At 42.9% G+C, this 23,559-nt stretch overlaps 1 protein-coding gene across 2 annotated transcripts in view; it reads left to right on the forward strand.

Moving 5' to 3' along the window:
• Window positions 1-23,559, forward strand: part of PlexA (plexin A) — a 173,554-nt gene that overhangs the window by 110,976 nt on the left and 39,019 nt on the right. For both annotated transcript variants that reach the window (XM_087355990.1, XM_087355991.1), the window contains exons 5-6: window positions 14,174-14,274; window positions 19,687-19,816. In XM_087355990.1, the coding sequence (XP_087212116.1) occupies window positions 14,174-14,274; window positions 19,687-19,816 (231 nt within the window). The remainder of the gene's footprint in view (window positions 1-14,173; window positions 14,275-19,686; window positions 19,817-23,559) is intronic.

Genomic DNA, 23,559 nt, shown 5'->3' on the forward strand with positions numbered 1-23,559 from the left:
GTTAACATCCTTAGAAAATTCAACCCTTTGAAGCCCGAAGCTGATCTGAATAATATTTAAAAAAAACTCATTTTGTCCCTCAGAGGAAACAACATTACAAAGATCAGATGTTTAGAGGAATAATAGCTATTTACTCCGAGGATCACACGAAACCCGTGCATACGCCGTGTGGGCGAAATGCAGAGGTGGTGCCTCTGGGATTTGTAAGGGTTAAAATGTGCCACGTTCGGAGCGCGCTGTATAAACCATGTCATTTAAAGAATAATTATAGTTTATTCTAAAGGTTCATGACAAAGCTGTGTCATTAAACCGATTCATATTCTTGGATATTGTTCTTCGTTTGTTGGTTATAAAGCTTACATCTTTCGGAAGATTTTTCTATTTCTGTCATTTGGTGAAAGTTTAAAACGTAATCGATTGGGGTGACCGGGTGAAGGTAATCCGGGGGTTGAAATTAACCAAACTTCGTGTATTTTTTTAACTAACGGACGAAGGAACGTTCAGGAATATGCATCGGTTTAAACACGTAATTCGCTGGAATTTCCCCTATCAGAACTGTAGGGCCGCTCGCTAAATAAATTGATATATTTAGTGCTAGCCGAGCGTAGACTTCATAAACCTTACAGCAACTCTCTTCTGTCGAACGCTTGCCGACACAGGGGGGGGTTCGCTATTCTGGGAATTGTCAGTTGTGTTCCCTCGTTGCTCTTGTAAGCAGCTTATTGCTTCTCGCCGGGCAATTCCATTGTTCGGCACGAGACCTCGACTCCAGGATTGAGGGAAATTTTATCCTCATCCCGGGGAGGTTGCTAATACTGAAAGAGACAAACATCGACATTTTGCGCCTCGGCTTGTATCGGAAGTAGACTGAAATTTGTATCATACACCCATAAAGAAAGCAGTTTTCCTTATTTTAGAATAAATTTCGTGTAATATGTTCAAGGCCATTATGCAGTTTTAGGCTAGAATGAGAGAGTTCAATTATAAATCCACCGTCCATTACCCATTATCAGCTTTGACTTATCCTCCACATGAAGATGCCCCCGGTTAGTAATCTTCTTCAGGTTGGATTTGGGGTGAGTCTTCTGGGTTGTAGCGCCGTGTAGTCGGATAGAAGTTTACCAACGTTCCATAGGTCTTTGATGGAGGCAGCAAGACAGCCATCTTCCTCGAAGTTGTTCCCCGTTGTTGGGCAACTACGGCAAGGTGTTTTGCTTTGCCCAAATTTAGTGTGTTGAGATGGAGCTAGGAATTGTGGCCGCTAACGGGTCCATCGTCCACCCCCCCAGATAAGACGTGATTGTCTATGCGGCATTGGTGGAATGAAGTGAGAGGCAATGCGGAAGGACTGTGAGGAAGGGAAACCTGGCCCACCTGAACTGCTCATGGCTCGAGCTTGGTTCTCCGCTGTGAGAAACCGGCGCCCAAACGCATAAGGCTTCATGGTAAACGAGTCTCTCCTGAATTTGTCGCGATGTAGCAGAATTCTGTATTTTCAAAATATTTTATTACAGTTGTGACCCGGCCTTTGTTATCAGATTTGTCTTTGTCTTGGGTTACAATCACACGGTCATCGACAACACATATACTCGTATATATCCCCGTCATTGGCAGCTCATCCCATCCTGCGAGTTTTATAATAGATTGGAAACGGGTGTTTATGTCCATGTATGGAATAAATCTGTTTTGAGGGGATTTCTCTGTTTGTTATCGATAGGTCGAGGGAGAGGGAGGGAGAGCCGGGTAGCTCGGTCAGTATACTACGGGCTGGAAGATCCGGGTTGGATCCCACGACAGGGGAGAATTTTCCTCTGGCCTCTGCGTCCAGACCGGCTCTGGGGTCCACCCAGCCCCCTGGGTTTTAGCCGAGTTGGTATGTTCGGACGGTACTCATCTAGAAGCTGTCCTCCACGCAGCGGTGACAAAGACTCGTCTATTTTATGGGATTTGAGGTTGTCACAGCAGTGAAGTTGTCGATGTTGGGCTTGTGGGTTGGGATGCTTTGTCGACTCGTAGGTAGACACCAGCGTTTCCGAAGACCATAGTCTCCTTTTTCAACCTTGAAGACGGGAGGCAGTATGCTCCTTCGAAACGTTTGTGTCTGCCTACAAGCCCACACGGAATTAAAGCCCGGAAGACCAATACCGACGTATTTATTTTACGTAACTAAATCTACCGTGAGCCAAATAATGAAGTGCAAACACAAGAGTTGCTGAATCCATTAAAAGCGACCGCGTAGACGTCTAGCAGCCCCTCCATTATCACGATTTCGCTCAGAATGTTCAACTTCCGATACGACAGCCATTATAAACCCGTCGCTGTCTTTGCAGACTATAACGCAGAGAATTATGGGTTGTCGGAATGTAGGATTTAGAATGACCAGCTGTTTATGAGGATCGTAAAGCATTTCTGTTATTTATTTGCCTTATTTCAACTCCCCTCACTCAGATTTATACAGTCTCTCTGAATGTGTCGTTACATTTCGTTCAAATTTTACTCAACAGAAGAGCCCGGGTAGCTCTGTTATTATAGTGACTGGAGGACCGGGGTGCGATCCCCGACTGGGGCTAAGAATCTTTCCTCTAGCGTCTGCATCCAGACAGGCTCTGGGGTCCACCCAGCCTCCTTTTCAGGGAACACGATATTTAACCAGTGCTTCTCTTGATAAAAGCTTATGGTAGCTACATGTACCACCTTCTTCAGCCTCCGATAATTTTTAATTTTGTCCACCGAGTGTATTTATTAAGATCCGAGAACAAGCAGCGAAGACTTTCTTAAGCATAATGAACCCGTTGATTTCTGTGGTGGAGACGAGTTGTTTTCTCTGAGAAAGGAACAAAATCTTTGTTCGGTATTAAGACGAGATTAGGTTTCAACAACTTGGTCGTCTTGACCAGCCGATTATCAGCTTGTAACGAGGGACCACGCATCGTACTTGTTGATTCAGACACACTGAGAACAAGGGACGCATTCGAGCGGCTGTACATTGTGCTGTAACTGCATTGTGATGTGAATTGGATCCATTTCACTTCCGTTGTTGCTTGTTGAGTCGGCAGAAGTGACGAGTTGGTAGTTGGTGTACGAAAAGGACGACATCCTATCCTTACCCGTCGTTGATCGTGTTATAGAAAGCTGAACATTGCATTCTTCGTCGTCTGTCCCAAGAAGACCACAACTGTTGGCTCCTAGGCCTTCGCCCGATCATGACCCTACCCGTCGTCCTACGTCAGCGATGAAATGCGAGCGGTGCGGGTGGCTTGGGCGATGAGGAAATATCAAAGTGGCCATTTGTGTGGCATTGTCCTTGGTACCGAAGAAGCGGTTGACGAGATCAAATATTTTGATGTTTTCGCGGGAATCGCTGAAGTTCGCTGCTCAAGCCGTGCTCTGGAGCTGGAAACTCCGAGGGTTTGCCGGATAGACGCTTTTTAAATTTTCAAGGTCATTCGAAAGTCCACTTTTCAAAGTAATATTTCTGCCGATCTGGTTGAAACTGAATGAACATATTCATGTCAGTTTGAGGTCATGGATAGGCCAACGCCTCCTCAAGATCAGGACAAGATCAGTCCAAGTTTTTCAGGAATGTAGGCCTGTGAAGTTTCCATATATGTGTAGTGGTGGTACATCAGGAGCTCAGTCAGTGCAGTGGCTGTGTGCTGGATGACTGGGTTCGATTTCCTGCGGGAGAAAAATATTTCTCACTTGGCTTCTGCTCAGACTGGGGTCACTGAGCCTCCTGTGCAGTAGGTTTAATACTCGAGGAAAGTGGCCAGGCCGTGAAGCTGACAACTTTACTTATTACAGTGCCGAGGTCGAAGAGTGGAGGTATACCCTCACTCCCCTATGTCTTGGTGGCGTGGTGCTGTGCAACGTCTGTAAATGAAACACACAAACATCTACTTTTAGCGTGATGTTAATATCAATTTCGTCGTGTCTTGGCAGTTCTCCTTTAATTTGGTTGCCTTGGTAACAAGAAGGATATTATTTCCTTTTGTTCCCCGCATTTGGTTTGGTGCCGACAAACCCGTTCTGACATGGCGAGGCGATCACTGTACGAGAATTGAAAAGATTTATCCGGTGATCTAGTTTCACTTTCTCCTTTATTTGGAATGGAGAAAGTTTGATTATAGGTTGAAATATCTTTCCATTGTCTACTCGTAAGTTCTTCCTGGGTAGTCACTAAAGTGAGAGTTAGTTAATGGAAGCTGCAAAAGACGAATGAATAGATTTTTGTTGAACGATGGCCTTGAAATGCATTCACCTTCATGGCTATATCTACCAGTAAATTTGCCTATTCATGTTCTGGTAACAGAGAACGTCGAAGAGTTTGTACGTTATGTTGTTTCGTGCTGTGTCTACATTTAGTCAGGAGGAAGCATACAGTCAGTTCATTCTTACTGATACATTTCGAAATTTTTATTGTCTACGTCGTTCCTGTGTATTCCTCATTTAATCTTTCATAAGATGGTATTGTGACGTCGTGGGAGTTATCTACGAGGCTCGTCCACAAAGTAAGTTTCCCTGGGGCCGTTTACAGAAACAAAACACAATTTCATGGAAATATTTATTGCAACAGATACAGCAAGTGTCCAGCTATTTTTCAACATATTCGCCACCGGAATTGAGACATTTGTCATACCGTGGGACCAACTTTTGAATACCTGTGTCGTAGAAGTCTGCCGCCTGGGATTGGAACCACTGTGTGACAACCATCTCCGCCTCTCTGTCATTCTCAAAACGCTGACGCTGACCGGACAGGAATTTCTTGAGGTGTAGGAAAAGATGGAAATCACTGGGAGCGAGGTCCGGGCTGTAGGGTGAATGATTAAACACCTCCCAGCTGAACTCCTGCAGGAGACTTACTGTCCGTCGAGCCGTGTGCGGCCTAGCGTTATCACTGACCGCACTTCACAGTCGGCGGGAGCTGGAATAAGAACCTCCATCTTCAACAGCTGCAACGATGCTACTGTGAGAACGCGGGAAGTACCGTTAGTGCATGCGCCATGCTACGTCATTGCTCTATCACGTACGCACAGTCGCTTCGCGCAATATAAGGTTTGCTAGCTGTGGGACGAGTGGGAAACTTACTTTGTGGACGCGCCTCGTAATAACATCATTTCACAATAAAGATAGAATAAAATGAGAATTTTTCATCAGATGTCGTCTGCGATTGCTTTCGAGTCGGGGGTAGAAGTGTTGGTGAGTTCCGGCGTATGCCGAGTGATGGCTGTTAATGACGATGAATATATCGCCTAGCGAGTCTGAGGAATTTCATGAAACATTTTTGGCCATATTAGTCAACAACGTGGGTAAAATTTGCGAACTTCCAGAGTGGCGGTAGAAAACTTAATCGCAGATTTAACTCGGCTCGCAGAACGCCTGCGATTACCGAACTGGTACTTGACATTTTTTTTGACAGGGTTTTACAACAACCTTATTTCTATTTCCACCCTCTGAACACGCCTGTTGGAAGGGGTTGGATGTCGGTGTTTCGAGGGGGTGAGCTTGGATAGTGATATCGATTTTTGTGAAGTAGATAAAGGGAAATCCTCCCCGTTGCTCGTATGGAGCTTGTACGTCTCTAGGGGGTGTGCAGCACAAGATGTAGGCTGCCAGGGGGTTGCTGTACCAATGGCTTCCAGCCTCCTTCATCCCAGGATCCAGATGTCTCCCCTAACTGCAGGTTACAGGGGTAACTATCGCTGTTTGTCGGTAAAATGAATAGTATCTCAGTCTGGAATCTGATCCCCAAATAGAGTTTGGGCTATGTTGTCTCTGAATACACCACAATCGTTTTCTGTATAATCCATGAGTTGTTTTAGACTAGGTTGTAGCTAGGTGCAGTTCCGGGGAAAATGTTTCTTTCATGGTGGCTGAAACATTGATGATGATGATGACGACGGTATGTTTCTCCGAAACGATGGCACCTGCCGACGAGTCTGCACGACGCCTAAACCCAGAACATGGTCACCACCGTTGCGAAAACCTCAAATCTCACATCGTAGCTTCGTCACCAGCCGTGTTTTGAGTTCTTACTCTCCATGCGACTTTTCTGTTTGTAGCAGAGAAATAGACTCGTACAGCCTTCGTAACATATTCTTTGCTTCAAATATATTTATTATTCAAGTCTATACACAAACTTTTAAAATTGTTGATGTTAAAATTTTAAATTAATATTAATATTTTGCGCCATTCATCGTTTTCTCGATGTTACAATATTGCGCTTTATACTACATGCTATGACATTGAAACATGTAAAGTAGTATAAAGCGCAATATTGTAGCATCGAGAAAACGATGAGTGGCGCAAAATATTAATATTAATTTAAAATTTTAACATCAACAATTTTAAAAGTTTGTGTATAGACTTGAATAATAAATATATTTCAATTTTAAACACAAACATGACGCATCTAAACTATATTCTTTGCTGTAGAATGAAACTGTTTGACGTACTCCAGAATTCACACAGTTGAAGTTCGTATGCCAGATGAATACGACATTAAGAATTTCTTCAGATTTTAGATTTTTACGGCGGCGAGTATGAAAATTGTTGTCTCCTGGGAAGTTGCGTCCTGTGGCCTCGTAGAAACTGACCGACATTTCAGAAGTGCTTACTGAGTCTCATCAGGTGATCGTTCTGATGATAAAGGTATTAAGCACCTCTGAAATGTTGGTCAGTTTCTACGAGACCACAGGATGCGACATCCCAGGAGACAGCTTTCATCATTAAGAATGTAGATTACAATTTATTTACTGTTTAATATGCTTATACTTATGATTTAATCTACTTTGTACTGTGCTGTAAAACTAGTAACATTTTAATAAGTATCCTCACTCTAACAGAATGTAGAATGCATAGTTTGTATTATTGTTGTTTTTTCCAGAGCATAACATTTTGTCTACAAATGAACGTTTTGTCAGATTTCACAGAGAACTGCTTATTTGTTTCAAATGCATGGCTCAGTAAATCCTGCATTGTCATCAATCAAGGGTATTTTATTGTATGAATGTGCATTACGTTTATTTAGGTTTTCCAGCTTCGCCGAATTGATTGGGCGGGCTCGGCCTGTCCTGATGCTAAAATATTTATCGCTGAGGGCCTCGTGTTAAGTGTAAACAAATTACTACAAAACCGCTGCTGTTAGTTATTTTACATACGCAAGGGCTTAATGTTTATTTTTGTTTCCGCTGAAGTAATTCGCAGTCACAGAATTTTAAACCCACTCGTTAATATTTAACTTCGCAAATGACATACGTGTTAAGAATTACTTGTGGTCGGTGGTGCGTTATGGGATTAAGACATTGACGTACTCGGAGATGTGAGAAATACTTTCAAAATTTTGGTTAGAAGCCTCTAAGAAGGCCTATGATTATGTGGGGTAATAAAATGAATCTTGGATTAATCTGGCTTAGGGTTGGGGCCAAATTGTGGACTCTTGTTTAATACTATGATCATCAGAATTCTGTTAATGGCGGGAAATTTGTTGACTACCTGAGTGTGCCAATGGGAGTTAGTGTATTTTGTTTTTAAACATATCCGCTAAGGTTTGGAAGAGTTTTTTTTGGGTGGCTGGGCGGAATTTCTTTCCGTAGTTGATTGGCACCGTGCCACGGTGGTCTAGCGGTTAGAAGGCTGGCCTTGTAATCCTGGGGTCTCGGGTTCGATTCCCGGCGGTGCCCGAATTTATAACTTGTGTTGGGCAAGGCCGTGGTCTAGGCAACACGGAGTTTTCCTCCGGGGGCTTCCCCGGTTTCTCCGTGGCATCCCATTCACACACAGAAGAAGGCAATGGCAAACCACTTCTGGATCATCTGCCAAGAACGTATATGAACAGGTCCCAGTCCGAGAAAAGGATGGAAGGATCCTGTTCATATGGACCTGTCGTCAGACAGAACACTAAATAATAATAAGATGAGGTGGTCTAGCGGTTAGAACGCTGGCCTTGTAATCCTGGGGTCTCGGGTTCGATTCCCGGCGGTGCTCGAATTTATAACTTGTGTTGGGCAAGGCCGTGGTCTAGGCAACACGGAGTTTTCCTCCGGGGGCTTCCCCGGTTTCTCCGTGGCATCCCATTCACACACAGAAGAAGGCAATGGCAAACCACTTCTGGATCATCTGCCAAGAACGTATATGAACAGGTCCCAGTCCGAGAAAAGGATGGAAGGATCCTGTTCATATGGACCTGTCGTCAGACAGAACACTACAAATAAAAAAATAAGTTGATTGGCGCATGTTAATTATTTATTATGTTTGTAATAAGTTAAATGTGAAGTAGATAGTTTTACCATTTCGTAAGGGCAAAGTAAGAATTTAAGTATAAGGAATTGTTTGTAAGAAAGTCGGAAGTCAGGAGCTCAAGGAAATTAATTTGTTCGGACGCACGATGATTTATTGAAGGTGTGTTTATTATCCTGGTTGAAAATAAGGAGCTTCTATGGGTTACCGGAATTGGAGCCAAATTTGGACGTGCTGTTTATTCATGTGTCCATCCGCTTGAGAGATAAGTCCTCCAGTGTTACCAGTCGCGAGTTCAGTCATAAGGTTTGAATTGTATAATGAATAAGGGGCTGTGTCCTGTATTGACGTTGCTCTGTGGGGCGGGTAGGACGCGTGGTGATGGATGGGTGACGCGTATCTTGCGGGAGGATGGGGGGGGGTTTCCTAAAACATCGTAACGAACTGACTGTCGATTGATTGAACGGGGGATTTGTGTGAGATTTGGTGTTCTCACAGCGGTGAACTTGGTTGATTGTGGACTTGTGGGTTGTGACATCTTGTCGACCTGTAGATAGATACTACGTTTATACGAATTTAAAAGGAATTTTAAAAATAAGAACCATTCGTAACGTATTTTCCTTATCGAAGTCATTCATGGTGTTCATGATTTATGTTTAGGATCGGAGGGGTAAACTGTGACAAATTGAAGATCAGTGTTGTCTAGTAGAAGTTTACCGACGTTTCGGAGGTCTTTTTTCCCTCCGTCATAACGGTGATGAGGACTTCTGAAACGTTGGTAAACTTCTACCACACCACGCACCGCTAGAACCCAGGAGACAGCCATCTTCGTGCAGAGAACCTCAGATCCTAATAAATTGCAGATGGCTGTCTTCTGGGATGTCTGGTCGTACTGACTGCCATGATGACGGGGGCAGTGAGTACTTCCGAAATGCCGGTCAGTATCTACCAGACTACGGGGCGCAGGATCCCAGAGGACAGTCATCTTCATCCGCAGTCCCTTCTGGATAGTAAGTTATTTTCAAAATGGCGATTCGTTGCTGCCTGTTCCCTGGCGGGAAAGCGGAATGTGTTTCTCAAGAGTCGTAAAGAAGCTGGCAAACATTAATACTCATGTAAAATTGATCAAAGAAAGGTGGGGCGAGGCGAATGCGTGCATGCATAAGGCAAAATGGGAACTTTAACAGTACTTAGCGACACGAGAAGCCACTATCGACCGGGCGTTAGCGAGTACCGAACTTCGTGGCACACAGACACAAAAATCGCGGAAAAATTATCAACAAAAGTGGGCATACAGAGTCACACAGTAGACAGAAAATAAAAATTTAAGGCATCTTTAATCGCAAAAAGTATCCCTAGTGATATGATATGACACTGGCGCGCGTTGAACACAATCTTCTTACACCAAACGATAAGTAAAGTAAAGTTTGTCCCACTATACGCCATGTAGGCGTTTGGGGTGAGAGGAGGTATAGCTCCTCTCTTCCTTGACCTCGGCACTAGATGGGGGTGAGTGGTCAGCGTCACGCCCCGGCCGGCTTTACCCCCGGGAAAGGACCCCGGTACCCATTGTAGAGGAGGCTGGGTGGGCCCCAGAGCCGGTCTGGACGCAGAGGCTAGAGGAAAAATCCTCTGCCCTCGTCGGGGATCGAACCCCGGTCGTCCAGCCCGTAGCTAGTCACTATACTGACTGAGCTATCCCGGCTCATACACCAAACGATAACGAACAAAAATAACAAATTGTCTGTCTAATCGCGAAATACGAGGGCTAAAAGCGTATAAATCATTAATGATTTTGGAGCGAATGACAATTTGTAACCTGAGCGCAGACAAGTTAAATACATCGTCGGTTGTGAAACTCTGCATAACGTAATAAATGTTTCTCGCTTTTTGAATTATTTAGAGTAGGAAATGTAAGATTATGAGGTGAAGGAAAATTATCCATGTTTCAACTCGGTTGCACTCAGTTTAATTCGAATGCAGATGAAGACAGACTGAAATGCTGAGGCCGAATAATCATGTGTTCTTGACATGTTCTCTTTTTCACGTGAATATCGCAGGTGCTTCGCGATTATTTCCTCGCATTAACAAGTGAAAAGGATAAATATGGCCGTCTTCTGAGTTGTTTGCGTTTTGTGATCTGGTGGACGTTTACGACATTTCAGAGGCACTTGCTGCCTCCATCGTCGCCCTTGATGTCTGAGGGGATTAATATGGGTTTTTGTAATTTCCCCCCCCCCCCCCCTTTGGGTGCGTTTTTCTAATTTAAACGTCGTGATGTATGCCTAGATCTGTTTTCTTTTCGCTCACACGAATTAATATTGAGAGTGTGGAGGGGCCATTAGATTCATATGGCCAGGTCAGCTTCTTGTCGAAGCAAACGTATGACCAGTTGTCGTAAAGGGGAGTACCTGAAGTAAACCTTGATTCTGTTACTGGGCAGGCTACGCCTACGGGCCTGGGAATGTGACGAATTACGCACTTGAGCATTTTTCTTCAAACAGATCAGTTCTATTCTTATTCTTATTCTTACTGCTGCATTACATAGTCTTTATTAAATCTGGATCATTTAAAAGTACCTGCGTACTAATTTCGCGTGGATTGGTGCTGTTAAATTGCTTTTTCCAGTTTGACAAATACGTTTTCCATGTAATATGCACGTCACGTGAAAAGCAAATCTCGCAGAGCTTCATTACCGCTCGCTATCCTTCCTTATTCGTACACGTTTTGTTTTACTTCATGAGAGTTGAAGTTCTCATGGCGGTGAAGATGTCGGCATTGATTTTCTGTGTTGTGTTGCCTCGTGGACTTGTAAGCAGGTAGCGACATTTCGGTGGGACAAACTGTTTCCTTGTTTAGGACTTTTAAAGTTGAACGATAAAGAGGATCTTTGTGATCATTGATACCTACGACGCAAACGCAGGTCTGGTAATTATTTTCTAATTTTTACATTTTGAGGCAAGGGTTTATTTAAATCAGTGGTATTCAACCTGGGGTACGCGTACCTCCGGGGGTACGCGAAGACATCTTACGGGGTACGTGAAATTTAATTTTTTTTTATGATTAATCAGTAATGTAATTTATTTAATTTATTTTAGATGTAGATTATATACTATGTATAACTTGAATTATACACCAAGAAAAGAGAAATTATATCTGGGGGTACGCGAAGACATCTTAGGGGGTACGTGAAATTTAAAAAAAATATTATTTTATGATAAACACTGAATAATCAGTAATGTAATTTATTTAATTTATTTTAGATGTAGATTATATACTACGTATAACTTTAATTATACACCAACAACTTTGGGGGTACAAAGTTTAAGAGAAACTATATCTGGGGGTACGCGAACAAAAAAGGTTGAATACCACTGATTTAAATAATAATAAAGAATTTATTTTTCAAAGGAATAATGCATCTTCATAACAGGGATCAGTTGGTCTTGTTCTTTGGGGGACACAATCAAATCCTGTTTTTTTCTTCTGAAAATCACATGAAACCGCATTAATGCACTTTCGTGGCTAAATGCGTAGTTAGTGACTGTTAAAGCAGCTGTCATTGTATATAAGGGATTAAAGGATTTAGGTTTAATGTTGGTCGAGAGACAATCTTACTTTTTTTTTCAGCAGAGGCGTCGAAAGTGTGAAGTGTGTGGAATGATGTAATTAATTATTTGAGTGCGTTTTCTACACACCAGCTTAAATTTTGTCCTCAGCTCATCAACGTATTGATTTCAGACAGTTCAAAATCAGATTTTCCGTGCAGTCTGGCAGAAGTTTACAGGCGTTTTAGATTCGCTTAGTGCCACCATTATCAGGGCGATTGAGGCAGTAAGCGCTACCGAAACGTCGGCATACATCTACCAGCCTGCACTTCATTACCGTAAAACTGAAATCTTCTTAGAAACTTGCACTGTGTGTGTGCTGGCAGTCCTCAGCTCAGCTTCGAAGCCATTAATTTGCTTTGTTTTACCATCGATTTGATTGAGGCGTTGCGCACATAGAGGTGTGGGCTAAGCAGTTGTCTATTGATCGTCCCGACAAGGCTACAGAATGCCTGTCCATCACTTTCCCCACTCACCTGACTGGAGTTTCGTTGTCTTTCCCAGCCCCTCCACGAGATTAAGACGTTATATACAATAGCAGCCGCCACGGTGGTCTAGCGGTTAGAACGCTGGCCTTGTAATCCTGGGGTCTCGGGTTCGATTCCCGGCGGTGCCCGAATTTATAACTTGTGTTGGGCAAGGCCGTGGTCTAGGCAACACGAGTTTTCCTCCGGGGGCTTCCCCGGTTTCTCCGTGGCATCCCATTCACACACAGAAGAAGGCAATGGCAAACCACTTCTGGATCATCTGCCAAGAACGTATATGAACAGGTCCCAGTCCGAGAAAAGGATGGAAGGATCCTGTTCATATGGACCTGTCGTCAGACAGAACACTAAGTAATAAAAATAATACAATAGCACGCAGCCGCCCAAAACCCAACTGACTTTTCTTTTAAACATGGGAAGTGTGAAACGTGAACTTCTCGTTTGATGTCTCAGCGCGACTGAAGTAATGATTCCAATTTTTGTTTTTGTGCTGACCGAACTGTTTCTTTTCAGCGCTGAAGCGATCCTCGTTATGGTGGTCGTGTAGTGTTATTCGGAGCGTCTGCGGTGTTTCGAACCCTTGTCCCTAAGGTCGTAACGTAATGGTCTTGGTTCGCGTTCGGAACGTCTCGCTTTTATAAAGTCCGATCGTCTGTAAAGACTCGTGTATTTCAACTGTTCTCCTCAGCAGCCTCAATAAATAAATAAATAAATTTGTAGTTTAGATGCGTCATGTTTGTGTTGAAATTCGGTATATATTTATTTATTATTTCAGTCTATACACAAACTTAATTTTAATTTTTAAATGTTGTTGTTAAAATTAAAATTTACAATTTAGCGCTTTTCATCATTATTATGTGATCACAGACGCAGACACACCACACATCACAACTCTTGGTATGTTTCTTATATTCCTATAAATTTTACGAATATATTTTCTACTACAATATTCAAACTCATTTTCATATTAATAATTAATAATTCGAATGTTAATTTTAATTGTTTCACAGAATAATGAACAACTGACCAAAAATATGCAAAACACTACGAAGATCAAAAGGAATACCTACAGAAAGAAATCTACAAAACGAATAAATCAATAAGTGGTTGCATTAACAAATATATATTAGTTTTAAAGATGAAAATAACAATAAAAAACCTGAGGATGATGCAATAGCATCGAAACATGTCGTAAAATAATAAGCGCTGAAATGTAACATCGTAATAACGATGAAAAGCGCTAAATTTTAATTTTAACAACAACATTTTAAAAATTAAAATTAAGTTTGTGTATAGACTGAAATAATAAATAAATATATACTAAATAAATAAATATAAACACCTGTTACTGTTAAAGGAGGCACGAGAATGAAATTATGATAATTGTGAGTTTTTGAATTTTTTTCTCGAATTTATTTCCAGGGAGTGTACTTTTTCGATTCCCTTGTTCATTATCATTTGCCTTGAAATTAATACGAGTTTGTCTTTTCGTGGAATTAAAACTTGTACGTTGTATTCAGCAACAAGGAACGTTTATAATGAAACAAAAGTGTTGCCGCAGTTACCAAAAGATTCTGTGACTTGTAATATAAGAACTAGGCTAATTTCGCGTTTTATCACTTATTTTGTTGTGGTGGTACATGTAGAGGTATTTTTCTACGCTTCGAGAATTTTTATAATCTTTACCGAAATGTTCGTGTTAATATTAATACTAATAGAAACTATATTAGTGAAAAATAGAACGTTTCTTTATTATTTCTGGCCCAGAAGACAGCCACATTCATACTCGCCGCCTTGAGAACCTCAAATCATTCTATTATTTGATATTTGTCTCGTTTGCAGGTATCGAAAGTGAAGGTTCAGGAATGCAACGTGTACAAGACGTGCTGGGATTGTCTTGGTGCTAAGGACCCGTACTGTGGTTGGTGCTCGCTGGAAAATAAGTAAGTATATCAGTAGCTTTCTTTAAGAATACTTAGCGTTTATCGTTGATGTTGGTCTGACTTCATGTGGAAGTGTGCAAAAACTTAGTCTCATAGGAAATTGTAGGAGCCACCACACGGAGTCCACCTAACAAAGAGGAATTGTGATCAGATCAGCCAATATTTGTTATTAACACCGAATCTATTAAATCACGCACGAGGAGGATAATAAACCCAACTAAAAGGAAATAAGGAATGAAAATTCAAACCAGTAGAAAAATAAATTACTAAAAAAAAAAAAAAATACGCATAATTGGACACTTAAGGAAAAAAATTCCTCCCTAGAAATCATTTAAGTACATCGCTTAAAAGGTGAAGAATATGACTGCAGCCCAAAACCCTGAGTTCTAACAAAGTGAGATCAGTTACGAGTATTACCATTTCTTGTTTGACCGCGTATGACAAAGAGTTCGGAATCCTTTCTGCCTAGAGCTCGAAATCCGCGGTTTCCAGTCCGTTGTGTGGCAGAATCCCTCTTTGCGGAGTGGGCCTCCCCCCCAATTAAGCCTCGAAGCCCTTCTCTCCCTGTATTCTTTTCTGGTTGTGCAGACTCTTCTGCTGGAGCCGTGCTGTGGCCCATTTTAATGCATAAGAGAACTTGATTAACGTTTACAAATTATGCTCTTGCGTTCTTAATTTAAAGGACCCCGTTTTGGCGTTCTTTGTGGTTCATTATCTCGAATTTGAGGTTGACGATGCTTTCGGTTTTACGATTATGAAACCTTTAGTGTTTCTTACAGACGTCCCGTCCTGCGTTCGCTTCAAACAATAGGTCATGACGGACTTTTGTTTTGAACCTTGGGATTTTATACCATAAATCGTAGCCATTGAAATGCAGAAAGGAAAAAGGATTGACGTTGTTACTGTGGATTATGATACCTGGTAGACGCATAGGTACATACTGACGTTTCGGAGAAACATTCTGTCTCCGTCTTCAGGGCTGAAGATGGAGACTTCTTCCGGAATGTTCGCATCTACCTACGAGGCTACACGGTGTTACCACCCGGAAGAACGTCGCGAGAACCTCGAAGCTCACAGGCAAGGTCTGGAATGTAACGGCTATTATATAGTGTGTATTGATGCCAGTTTATTCCAAGGTCATTTTGCTGACAGGTAGCATGTGTATTTATTGCAGATATAAATATGCAAAACCGAGTATTAGTGTTGACGTCGTGTGGCCAGAAGGTAGGACGAAATCATAGCGCAAGAACTGCCGATATATTTTTTAATGTGGCGATATTCAAGGGCGTGGACATGGTCGTAACAAATGTTATTCGTGATGGAATTGAAATAAAAACTGGCAAAGGAAATTCAGAATAGTTTGTCTTCTCGTCTGTTTTCAGGACGTATTACGCTGGCCTTGTAATCCTGGGGTCCCGGGTTCGATTCCCGGCGGTGCCCGAATTTATAACTTGTGTTGGGCAAGGCCGTGGTCTAGGCAACACGGAGTTTTCCTCCGGGGGCTTCCCCCCGGTTTCTCCGTGGCATCCCATTCACACACAGAAGAAGGCAATGGCAAACCACTTCTGGATCATCTGCCAAGAACGTATATGAACAGGTCCCAGTCCGAGAAAAGGATGGAAGGATCCTGTTCATATGGACCTGTCGTCAGACAGAACACTAAATAATAATAAGATGAGGTGGTCTAGCGGTTAGAACGCTGGCCTTGTAATCCTGGGGTCTCGGGTTCGATTCCCGGCGGTGCCCGAATTTATAACTTGTGTTGGGCAAGGCCGTGGTCTAGGCAACACGGAGTTTTCCTCCGTGGCATCCCAACAATTACTCCATTCACACACAGAAGAAGGCAATGGCAAACCACTTCTGGATCATCTGCCAAGAACGTATATGAACAGGTCCCAGTCCGAGAAAAGGATGGAAGGATCCTGTTCATATGGACCTGTCGTCAGACAGAACACTATATGAAAAATATATGAAAACTTGTGCCTAGTAATGGTGTGAGTTCAGTTGGACAGCGTTAGTTCTGAAGATGACTCCGTACACAGCAAAACAGAATTTTAATAAACTAAAAGTTTGTTTTTCTCGGTGTGGACAGCCGATATCGTATCGCACTGCGTCTCTCATTTGTTGCTAGTTGCTAAGACGTGAATCCTCCGTTGGTGGCAAACACTTTTTTGCGTCATATTAATTACATGGGCTGTTGTGTAGACTGTGTAGTTATATGTTACTGTTAACTATCTACCTATCTAACCCCGTTTAGCAGAGGCATCGAGACGCTAGTAGTACGCTCAGCGTAGCTAGCCACGAAATTCCCCAAAGTTTATTAACCATGTTCACAAGAGCTGACCAGCGATCCCTTTCCTCAGCCAGATGAGATAAACTTGTTAATCCTGTTTAAGGAAATAATCCCTGTTTATAGTGCGAATCATGCGAAACACATGTGCACGAAATGTGGAGTTGATTGTTAAAGTAGGTGGTACCTATAATTACCATTTACTGTAAATGGTTAACCAGCGTTGGACGATACAACACAGACATTAAAATCGTCGAGGTTTAAGTTGGAAATTATAGTCTTGACTTCAGTTGACATTTTTTGTGTGGCGATTCGTCGAGGGCTTGTGTGTATTAATTTTTGATTCTTAGGTCTAGAGCACGCATTGCCCTGCAACGTGTCCGATACTGAGGCACATTATGGAGCTGGAGTGTTCTTAAGGACAAGACGTTCAGAAAGTTTAGGGAGAATCAGGAAAAATACCAGTGTAGAGCAGGCGATAATAGATGGATATTATTAAAGTGGATCTGAGTTACATTAGGGACTGATGAAAGGCTCTTGTGAAAACGGTAATGAACCTTACATATAAAGTGGGTAATTTCTTAATCAGCTTCTCAAGAAGGGCTCTGCATCATGGAGATTGTGCTAATTAGTATCCTCTGTTACAACACTGGCATACCCGACAGACACTTTGAAGTTATTTGTAGTATCTTATATTAGTACATGAGCCGGGATAGCTCAGTCAGTATAGTGACTAGCTACGGGCTGGACGACCGGGGTTCGATCCCCGACGGGGGCAGAGGATTTTCCCTGTAGCCTCTGCGTCCAGACCGGCTCTGGGGCCCACCCAGCATCCTCTACAATGGGTACCGGGGTCCTTTCCCGGGGGTAAAGCCGGCCGGGGCGTGACGCTGACCATCTAGTGCCGAGGTCAAGAAAGGGAGGAGCTATACCTCCACTCCCCCCAAGCGCCTACATGGCGTATAGTGGGACAAACTTTAAAACTTTACTATATTAGTACAGTAATATTTATGCTCAAGAAATCTCGAATTACACTGAAAACGTGTTGGGGTGAATTGTGTTGGCTTCTGTTAGATAATTCTAACTGCACGTTTAAATTATATCTGTCTCAAACTGGGGGGGGGGGGGGGGAATTCGTTCTTTTTGTTTAATTGTTTTACAATCAGGTTTTATATTGGGCTATAGAAGTAATATGACACTTGCACAGTAGCGTTTCTACGCTTGCAAAATTCATTGGCTCCGTGTGTGTGTGTGTGTGTCTGGCTGAATTATGCAGGAAAGAGACGCCGTTGACAGGACACGCACATTGTGGGTATTTGAGTAACCCATATTCTACTGTGTGGTCACTGTACGTAAATCTACATTTCAGGAAAAGGACACGCTTCTTGAACGCCGTTCGTTAAATTAAAAATTAATTCATCGTTATTGGTAATTGATTTGTTTAGAGGCTGTTTTTTCAACTGCGTATTTTATATAGCGTGGAATGGTAGCATAAGAAGTGAATTATCATCGTGCTTCGTATTCCGGAGGCCCCGGGTTCTCATCTATGTAACAAGACCACCTACCCTGATTGTTTTATCTATCTTCTGGGATCCTGGGCCTCGTAGTCATGTAGAAATTTACAGGCATTTTAGAGTTTCTTCTGCACTGCGCAGCGTCCAAGAAAACGATCAGATAGTTTTTATCAGCCCCTCCCAACTAAAATGGCGTAATAGTTCAATAGGCCATGACCGCTTTTTTCCATCTCATGTCCCATTGATCACGTACAGTATTTTTTCCCCCCATTTGACGCATAATAACCTTACGTGAAGCAAACCCGTATTTATGTGTTTCATGAATCAGTTGTATTCATAAGCCTGATGGCGGTGTAATAGCGATATTCTGTTTAAACTGAGTTTCGTAATCGATCCGTAATCCTGCTTGCAATTTGCTCCACTGTTAACCTTCTACGTTATATTTTAAGATAATATGAAAATTGGAAGAGAGGCGATTACCCCGAAGCAAAACGAATTGTAAATTCATAGAATAAAATTGTTCATGTTTCCTTGCATCACAGACTATCAGATTATTACTGCAATTTGCAAAGTTATTATACATCCGGAGATTCAGAGTCACAGTCTAGCCTATATTCCCCAGTTGCTGTATGTAAATTGTTGCCTTCGTCTGCGGATTGTTTGTACAGGGCTCCGTACCTTAGCTCTGTCGCATGTTACAAAATTCCACCCTATCTGTGGCCACATTCCTGTTGACCTTGGAATTGAAAGGGAGGCGACTCCCGTTCATTTAGGATTCGAGGTTTTCACGGCGGTGACTCCGAAGATGGCCGTCTTGTGGGTTGTGGCGCCCTGTGGTCTGATAGAAGTCACCAAGTTTCAGAGGTCTTTGCTGCCTCTATCACTCTTCGCCCTGATAATGGAGGCAGCAGGGACCCATGAAATGTTGCTAAACTTCCAATCAATGGTCTTTTCCTTCTTAGAGCTGAACACAAATGTCTTCTGTTTTATGATGTTTGAGGTTTACACAGCGATCGTGTGTGTTTTGATGTAAACTCTTCGGTGGATGTCAGCGTTTTGGAGAGACATGCTGTCTCCATCTTCAGGGTTGTTGATGGAGTCATCTGTTAGAAATCAGCCGGCGTTACAGACATACTTACTGCTTCCATCATCAGGGCTGAGCCGTGAGTCATCGCCCTGATGATGATGGCAGTTAGCGCCTCAGAAACGTCGGCTAGATTCTACCATACTTCACGGCGCTGTAACTCAGAGGACGGCCATTTCGTATTCGTCGCCAGAAGAACCTGAAATATTCACCCGTCTCTCGTCTTAATTTGACATTCTGGTACGCCCCATTATGAGACACGAGGTTCTGAAATTTTAATGATGATAGCAGAAAAAATGATTGTGCCTGAAAAATATGCTACAGAAATCAATTCATGGTGGCATAACCACTTAGGCCACATGTTATATGCAAGTGTACTTTTTTGTAGTAGAACTTTCTCGTCTGAGGTGTTGACAGTTGAGTCCGCTGTGGCACTGGTAACTAGCTCATAAATTTTGCATCAGCAAAACGATGCTTATGCACATAAACATTTTGTACGCTATTTATTAATGTTTTCTTCGCAGGTGCAGTCTTCGGAGTGATTGTCAGGATGCAGCCAAAGATCCCCTCTACTGGATTTCGTACAAGAGTGGACGATGTACCACCATCACCACAGTAACTCCCAATGAACTGCAGCGCACAACTGCAAGGACGGTGAGCATTAGACAGACCGTAGAGGGAAATGTGTGCATGTGCACTTTAGTGTTCTTCTCAGTTTGTACACTTTACAGCGGAGTGGTTGTGACTACGTTTCCATTTATTATTGCATCACTGCAATGGCCGTGAACTACATGAAAGTCCAGTTAACGCGATCTCGTTCGATTTTAACATTTAAGGAACATTCAGTAATTGGCAGAAAGTTTATTTTAATCCACATCGACCAATCTGGTGTTTGAACGCATTGCAGTCTGAACTCTGCTCGAAAATAATTTTCGACATTTTCTAGATAAGCTTCCTTCGACTTTGTCGTAATTTATTGTTGTTTATGCACATCCGTAATTTTTTTTTTCAAAACCAGGATATATCGGAGATTTCAGAGGAGGCGTTGCAGTATTACTTAATTAAGAAGAACTTTAAGTATCCATGCTTTGATTTTTTATTCTGGAAAAATTGGAATATGATACTGTCGTCTTGTTTGTGATAGGGTGAGATATTTTGTTCCGTGATTTGTGTGCCCATAAGCTTGTATAACTAGCCACGGTGGTCTAGCGGTTAGAACGCTGGCCTCGGGTTCGATTCCCGGCGGTGCCCGAATTTATAACTTGTGTTGGGCAAGGCCGTGGTCTAGGCAACACGGAGTTTTCCTCCGGGGGCTTCCCCGGTTTCTCCGTGGCATCCCATTCACACACAGAAGAAGGCAATGGCAAACCACTTCTGGATCATCTGCCAAGAACGTATATGAACAGGTCCCAGTCCGAGAAAAGGATGGAAGGATCCTGTTCATATGGACCTGTCGTCAGACAGAACACTAAATAAATAATAAAAAGCTTATATATTCCGTCTGACCAAGCATCTTGACTGGTGACGTAAGCTATACGGCACTGCGAATGTAGTGCCCTTCTCCCCTCTATAGCCAGCGCACGGAGTGACCCTTCACGATCACCCCAGGAAGAAGTCTGCAGTCCATGGGCAGACGGGATATGAAGTAATTGCTTTCATTTGTTTCTGTTTCAAATTTCACAACTTAATCTGTGGGGACTGGACGACAAAGATGTGTTCTCCAGCAGGAACTTCATTCGATAACTCTTCATCACCGTTTCAGTACCCAGTCCTGTGTAGAGACTTCTAGAACATTGGGACTGACAACTCACTGTCAAACACTGTCGAAAGAAAGTTTTCTCTTGATTCCGAGAATAAACAGCGTCTGTTTTGAAGATGGCCGTATTCTGGGCTCTTGGCACCGTGGAGTCTGGCAGAAACTTCTACCAGACTACACGACGCAACACCCACAAGACAGCCATCTTCAGACTCACTGCCGTGAAAACGTCAAATCTTACTTGGCGTCTGTTTTCATAAACAACTTTAAGCGTTGCCTAGAGAAATGCCCATAATCACAGAATCCCCTAATCATTTTTTGAATATCAAATAACAAGTTCTTAAATGAGTGAGTGAATGCGTAGTTTGGATTCAGCTGGCATGTGGATCGTACGTGCATTACACCAATTTCATATCCGATCATTGCATATAATTCGCCGTTAATATTTTATCTATAATCCTCTTGTACATGCCGCTTAAAATTTGGTACATTCTCGGTACAAAATTTAAAAAATCTTACACGTTCTAAAGCGACCGTTCCTGCTGCTTTACGTGGTCATCACTCCCTTATATCCACAGCGTGTTTTAACAGTGCGTGCTGCCGAACGTCTCTAATAAGAGGTTGGGACCCATGATTTGCGTGTGGGATGCTCTGAGTTCAAATCTTGGCCCGGCGTCCAGTTATCGTGACTGAGGTTGGATCTTAAATTGTCACGACTGATTCTTTCATATCCTTTCTAATTAATTAATCTTGTGATCATTTGACGTTATGTAATTTAAGCTACTATCATCGTCGTTAAATAAACCACAAATAAATAAATATGATGCTTACTAAGAATTATCACTACAGCGTTGAAACTCAAAAAAAATTAATAATGACCATGAAGATTCATCACCCTGATGACGGAGGCAGTATGACCTCCGAAACGTTGGTAAACATCAACCAGACTACACAGCGCAACAACCCAGAAGACGGAAATCTTCATCGCCCTGATGACGGAGGCAGTATGACCTCCGAAACTTTGGTAAACATCAACCAGACTACACAGCGCAACAACCCAGAAGACGGAAATCTTCATACTCTGATGACGGAGGCAGTATGACCTCTGAAACGTTGGTTAACATCGACCAGACTACACAGCGCAACAACCCAGAAGACGGAAATCTTCATACTCTGATGACGGAGGCAGTATGACCTCTGAAACGTTGGTTAACATCAACCAGACTACACAGCGCAACAACCCAGAAGACGGAAATCTTCATCGCCCTGATGACGGAGGCAGTATGACCTCTGAAACGTTGGTTAACATCAACCAGACTACACAGCGCAACAACCCAGAAGACGGAAATCTTCATACTCTGATGACGGAGGCAGTATGACCTCTGAAACGTTGGTTAACATCGACCAGACTACACAGCGCAACAACCCAGAAGACGGAAATCTTCATACTCTGATGACGGAGGCAGTATGACCTCTGAAACGTTGGTAAACATCGACCAGACTACACAGCGCAACAACCCAGAAGACGGAAATCTTCATCGCCCTGATGACGGAGGCAGTATGACCTCTGAAACGTTGGTTAACATCAACCAGACTACACAGCGCAACAACCCAGAAGACAGAAATCTTCATACTCTGATGACGGAGGCAGTATGACCTCTGAAACGTTGGTTAACATCGACCAGACCACACAGCGCAACAACCCAGAAGACGGAAATCTTCATACTCTGATGACGGAGGCAGTATGACCTCTGAAACGTTGGTTAACATCGACCAGACTACACAGCGCAACAACCCAGAAGACGGAAATCTTCATACTCTGATGACGGAGGCAGTATGACCTCTGAAACGTTGGTAAACATCGACCAGACTACACAGCGCAACAACCCAGAAGACAGAAATCTTCATACTCTGATGACGGAGGCAGTATGACCTCTGAAACGTTGGTTAACATCAACCAGACTACACAGCGCAACAACCCAGAAGACGGAAATCTTCATCGCCCTGATGACGGAGGCAGTATGACCTCCGAAACGTTGGTAAACATCGACCAGACTACACAGCGCAACAACCCAGAAGACAGAAATCTTCATACTCTGATGACGGAGGCAGTATGACCTCTGAAACGTTGGTTAACATCGACCAGACCACACAGCGCAACAACCCAGAAGACGGAAATCTTCATACTCTGATGACGGAGGCAGTATGACCTCTGAAACGTTGGTTAACATCGACCAGACTACACAGCGCAACAACCCAGAAGACGGAAATCTTCATACTCTGATGACGGAGGCAGTATGACCTCTGAAACGTTGGTAAACATCGACCAGACTACACAGCGCAACAACCCAGAAGACAGAAATCTTCATACTCTGATGACGGAGGCAGTATGACCTCTGAAACGTTGGTTAACATCAACCAGACTACACAGCGCAACAACCCAGAAGACGGAAATCTTCATCGCCCTGATGACGGAGGCAGTATGACCTCCGAAACGTTGGTAAACATCGACCAGACTACACAGCGCAACAACCCAGAAGACAGAAATCTTCATACTCTGATGACGGAGGCAGTATGACCTCTGAAACGTTGGTTAACATCGACCAGACCACACAGCGCAACAACCCAGAAGACGGAAATC

The sequence above is a fragment of the Zootermopsis nevadensis genome, unplaced genomic scaffold, assembly GCF_977971745.1.
Source record: "Zootermopsis nevadensis isolate Lab colony 2312 unplaced genomic scaffold, Znev_1.0 Znev_ptg000025l, whole genome shotgun sequence".
NCBI lineage: Eukaryota > Metazoa > Arthropoda > Insecta > Blattodea > Termopsidae > Zootermopsis > Zootermopsis nevadensis.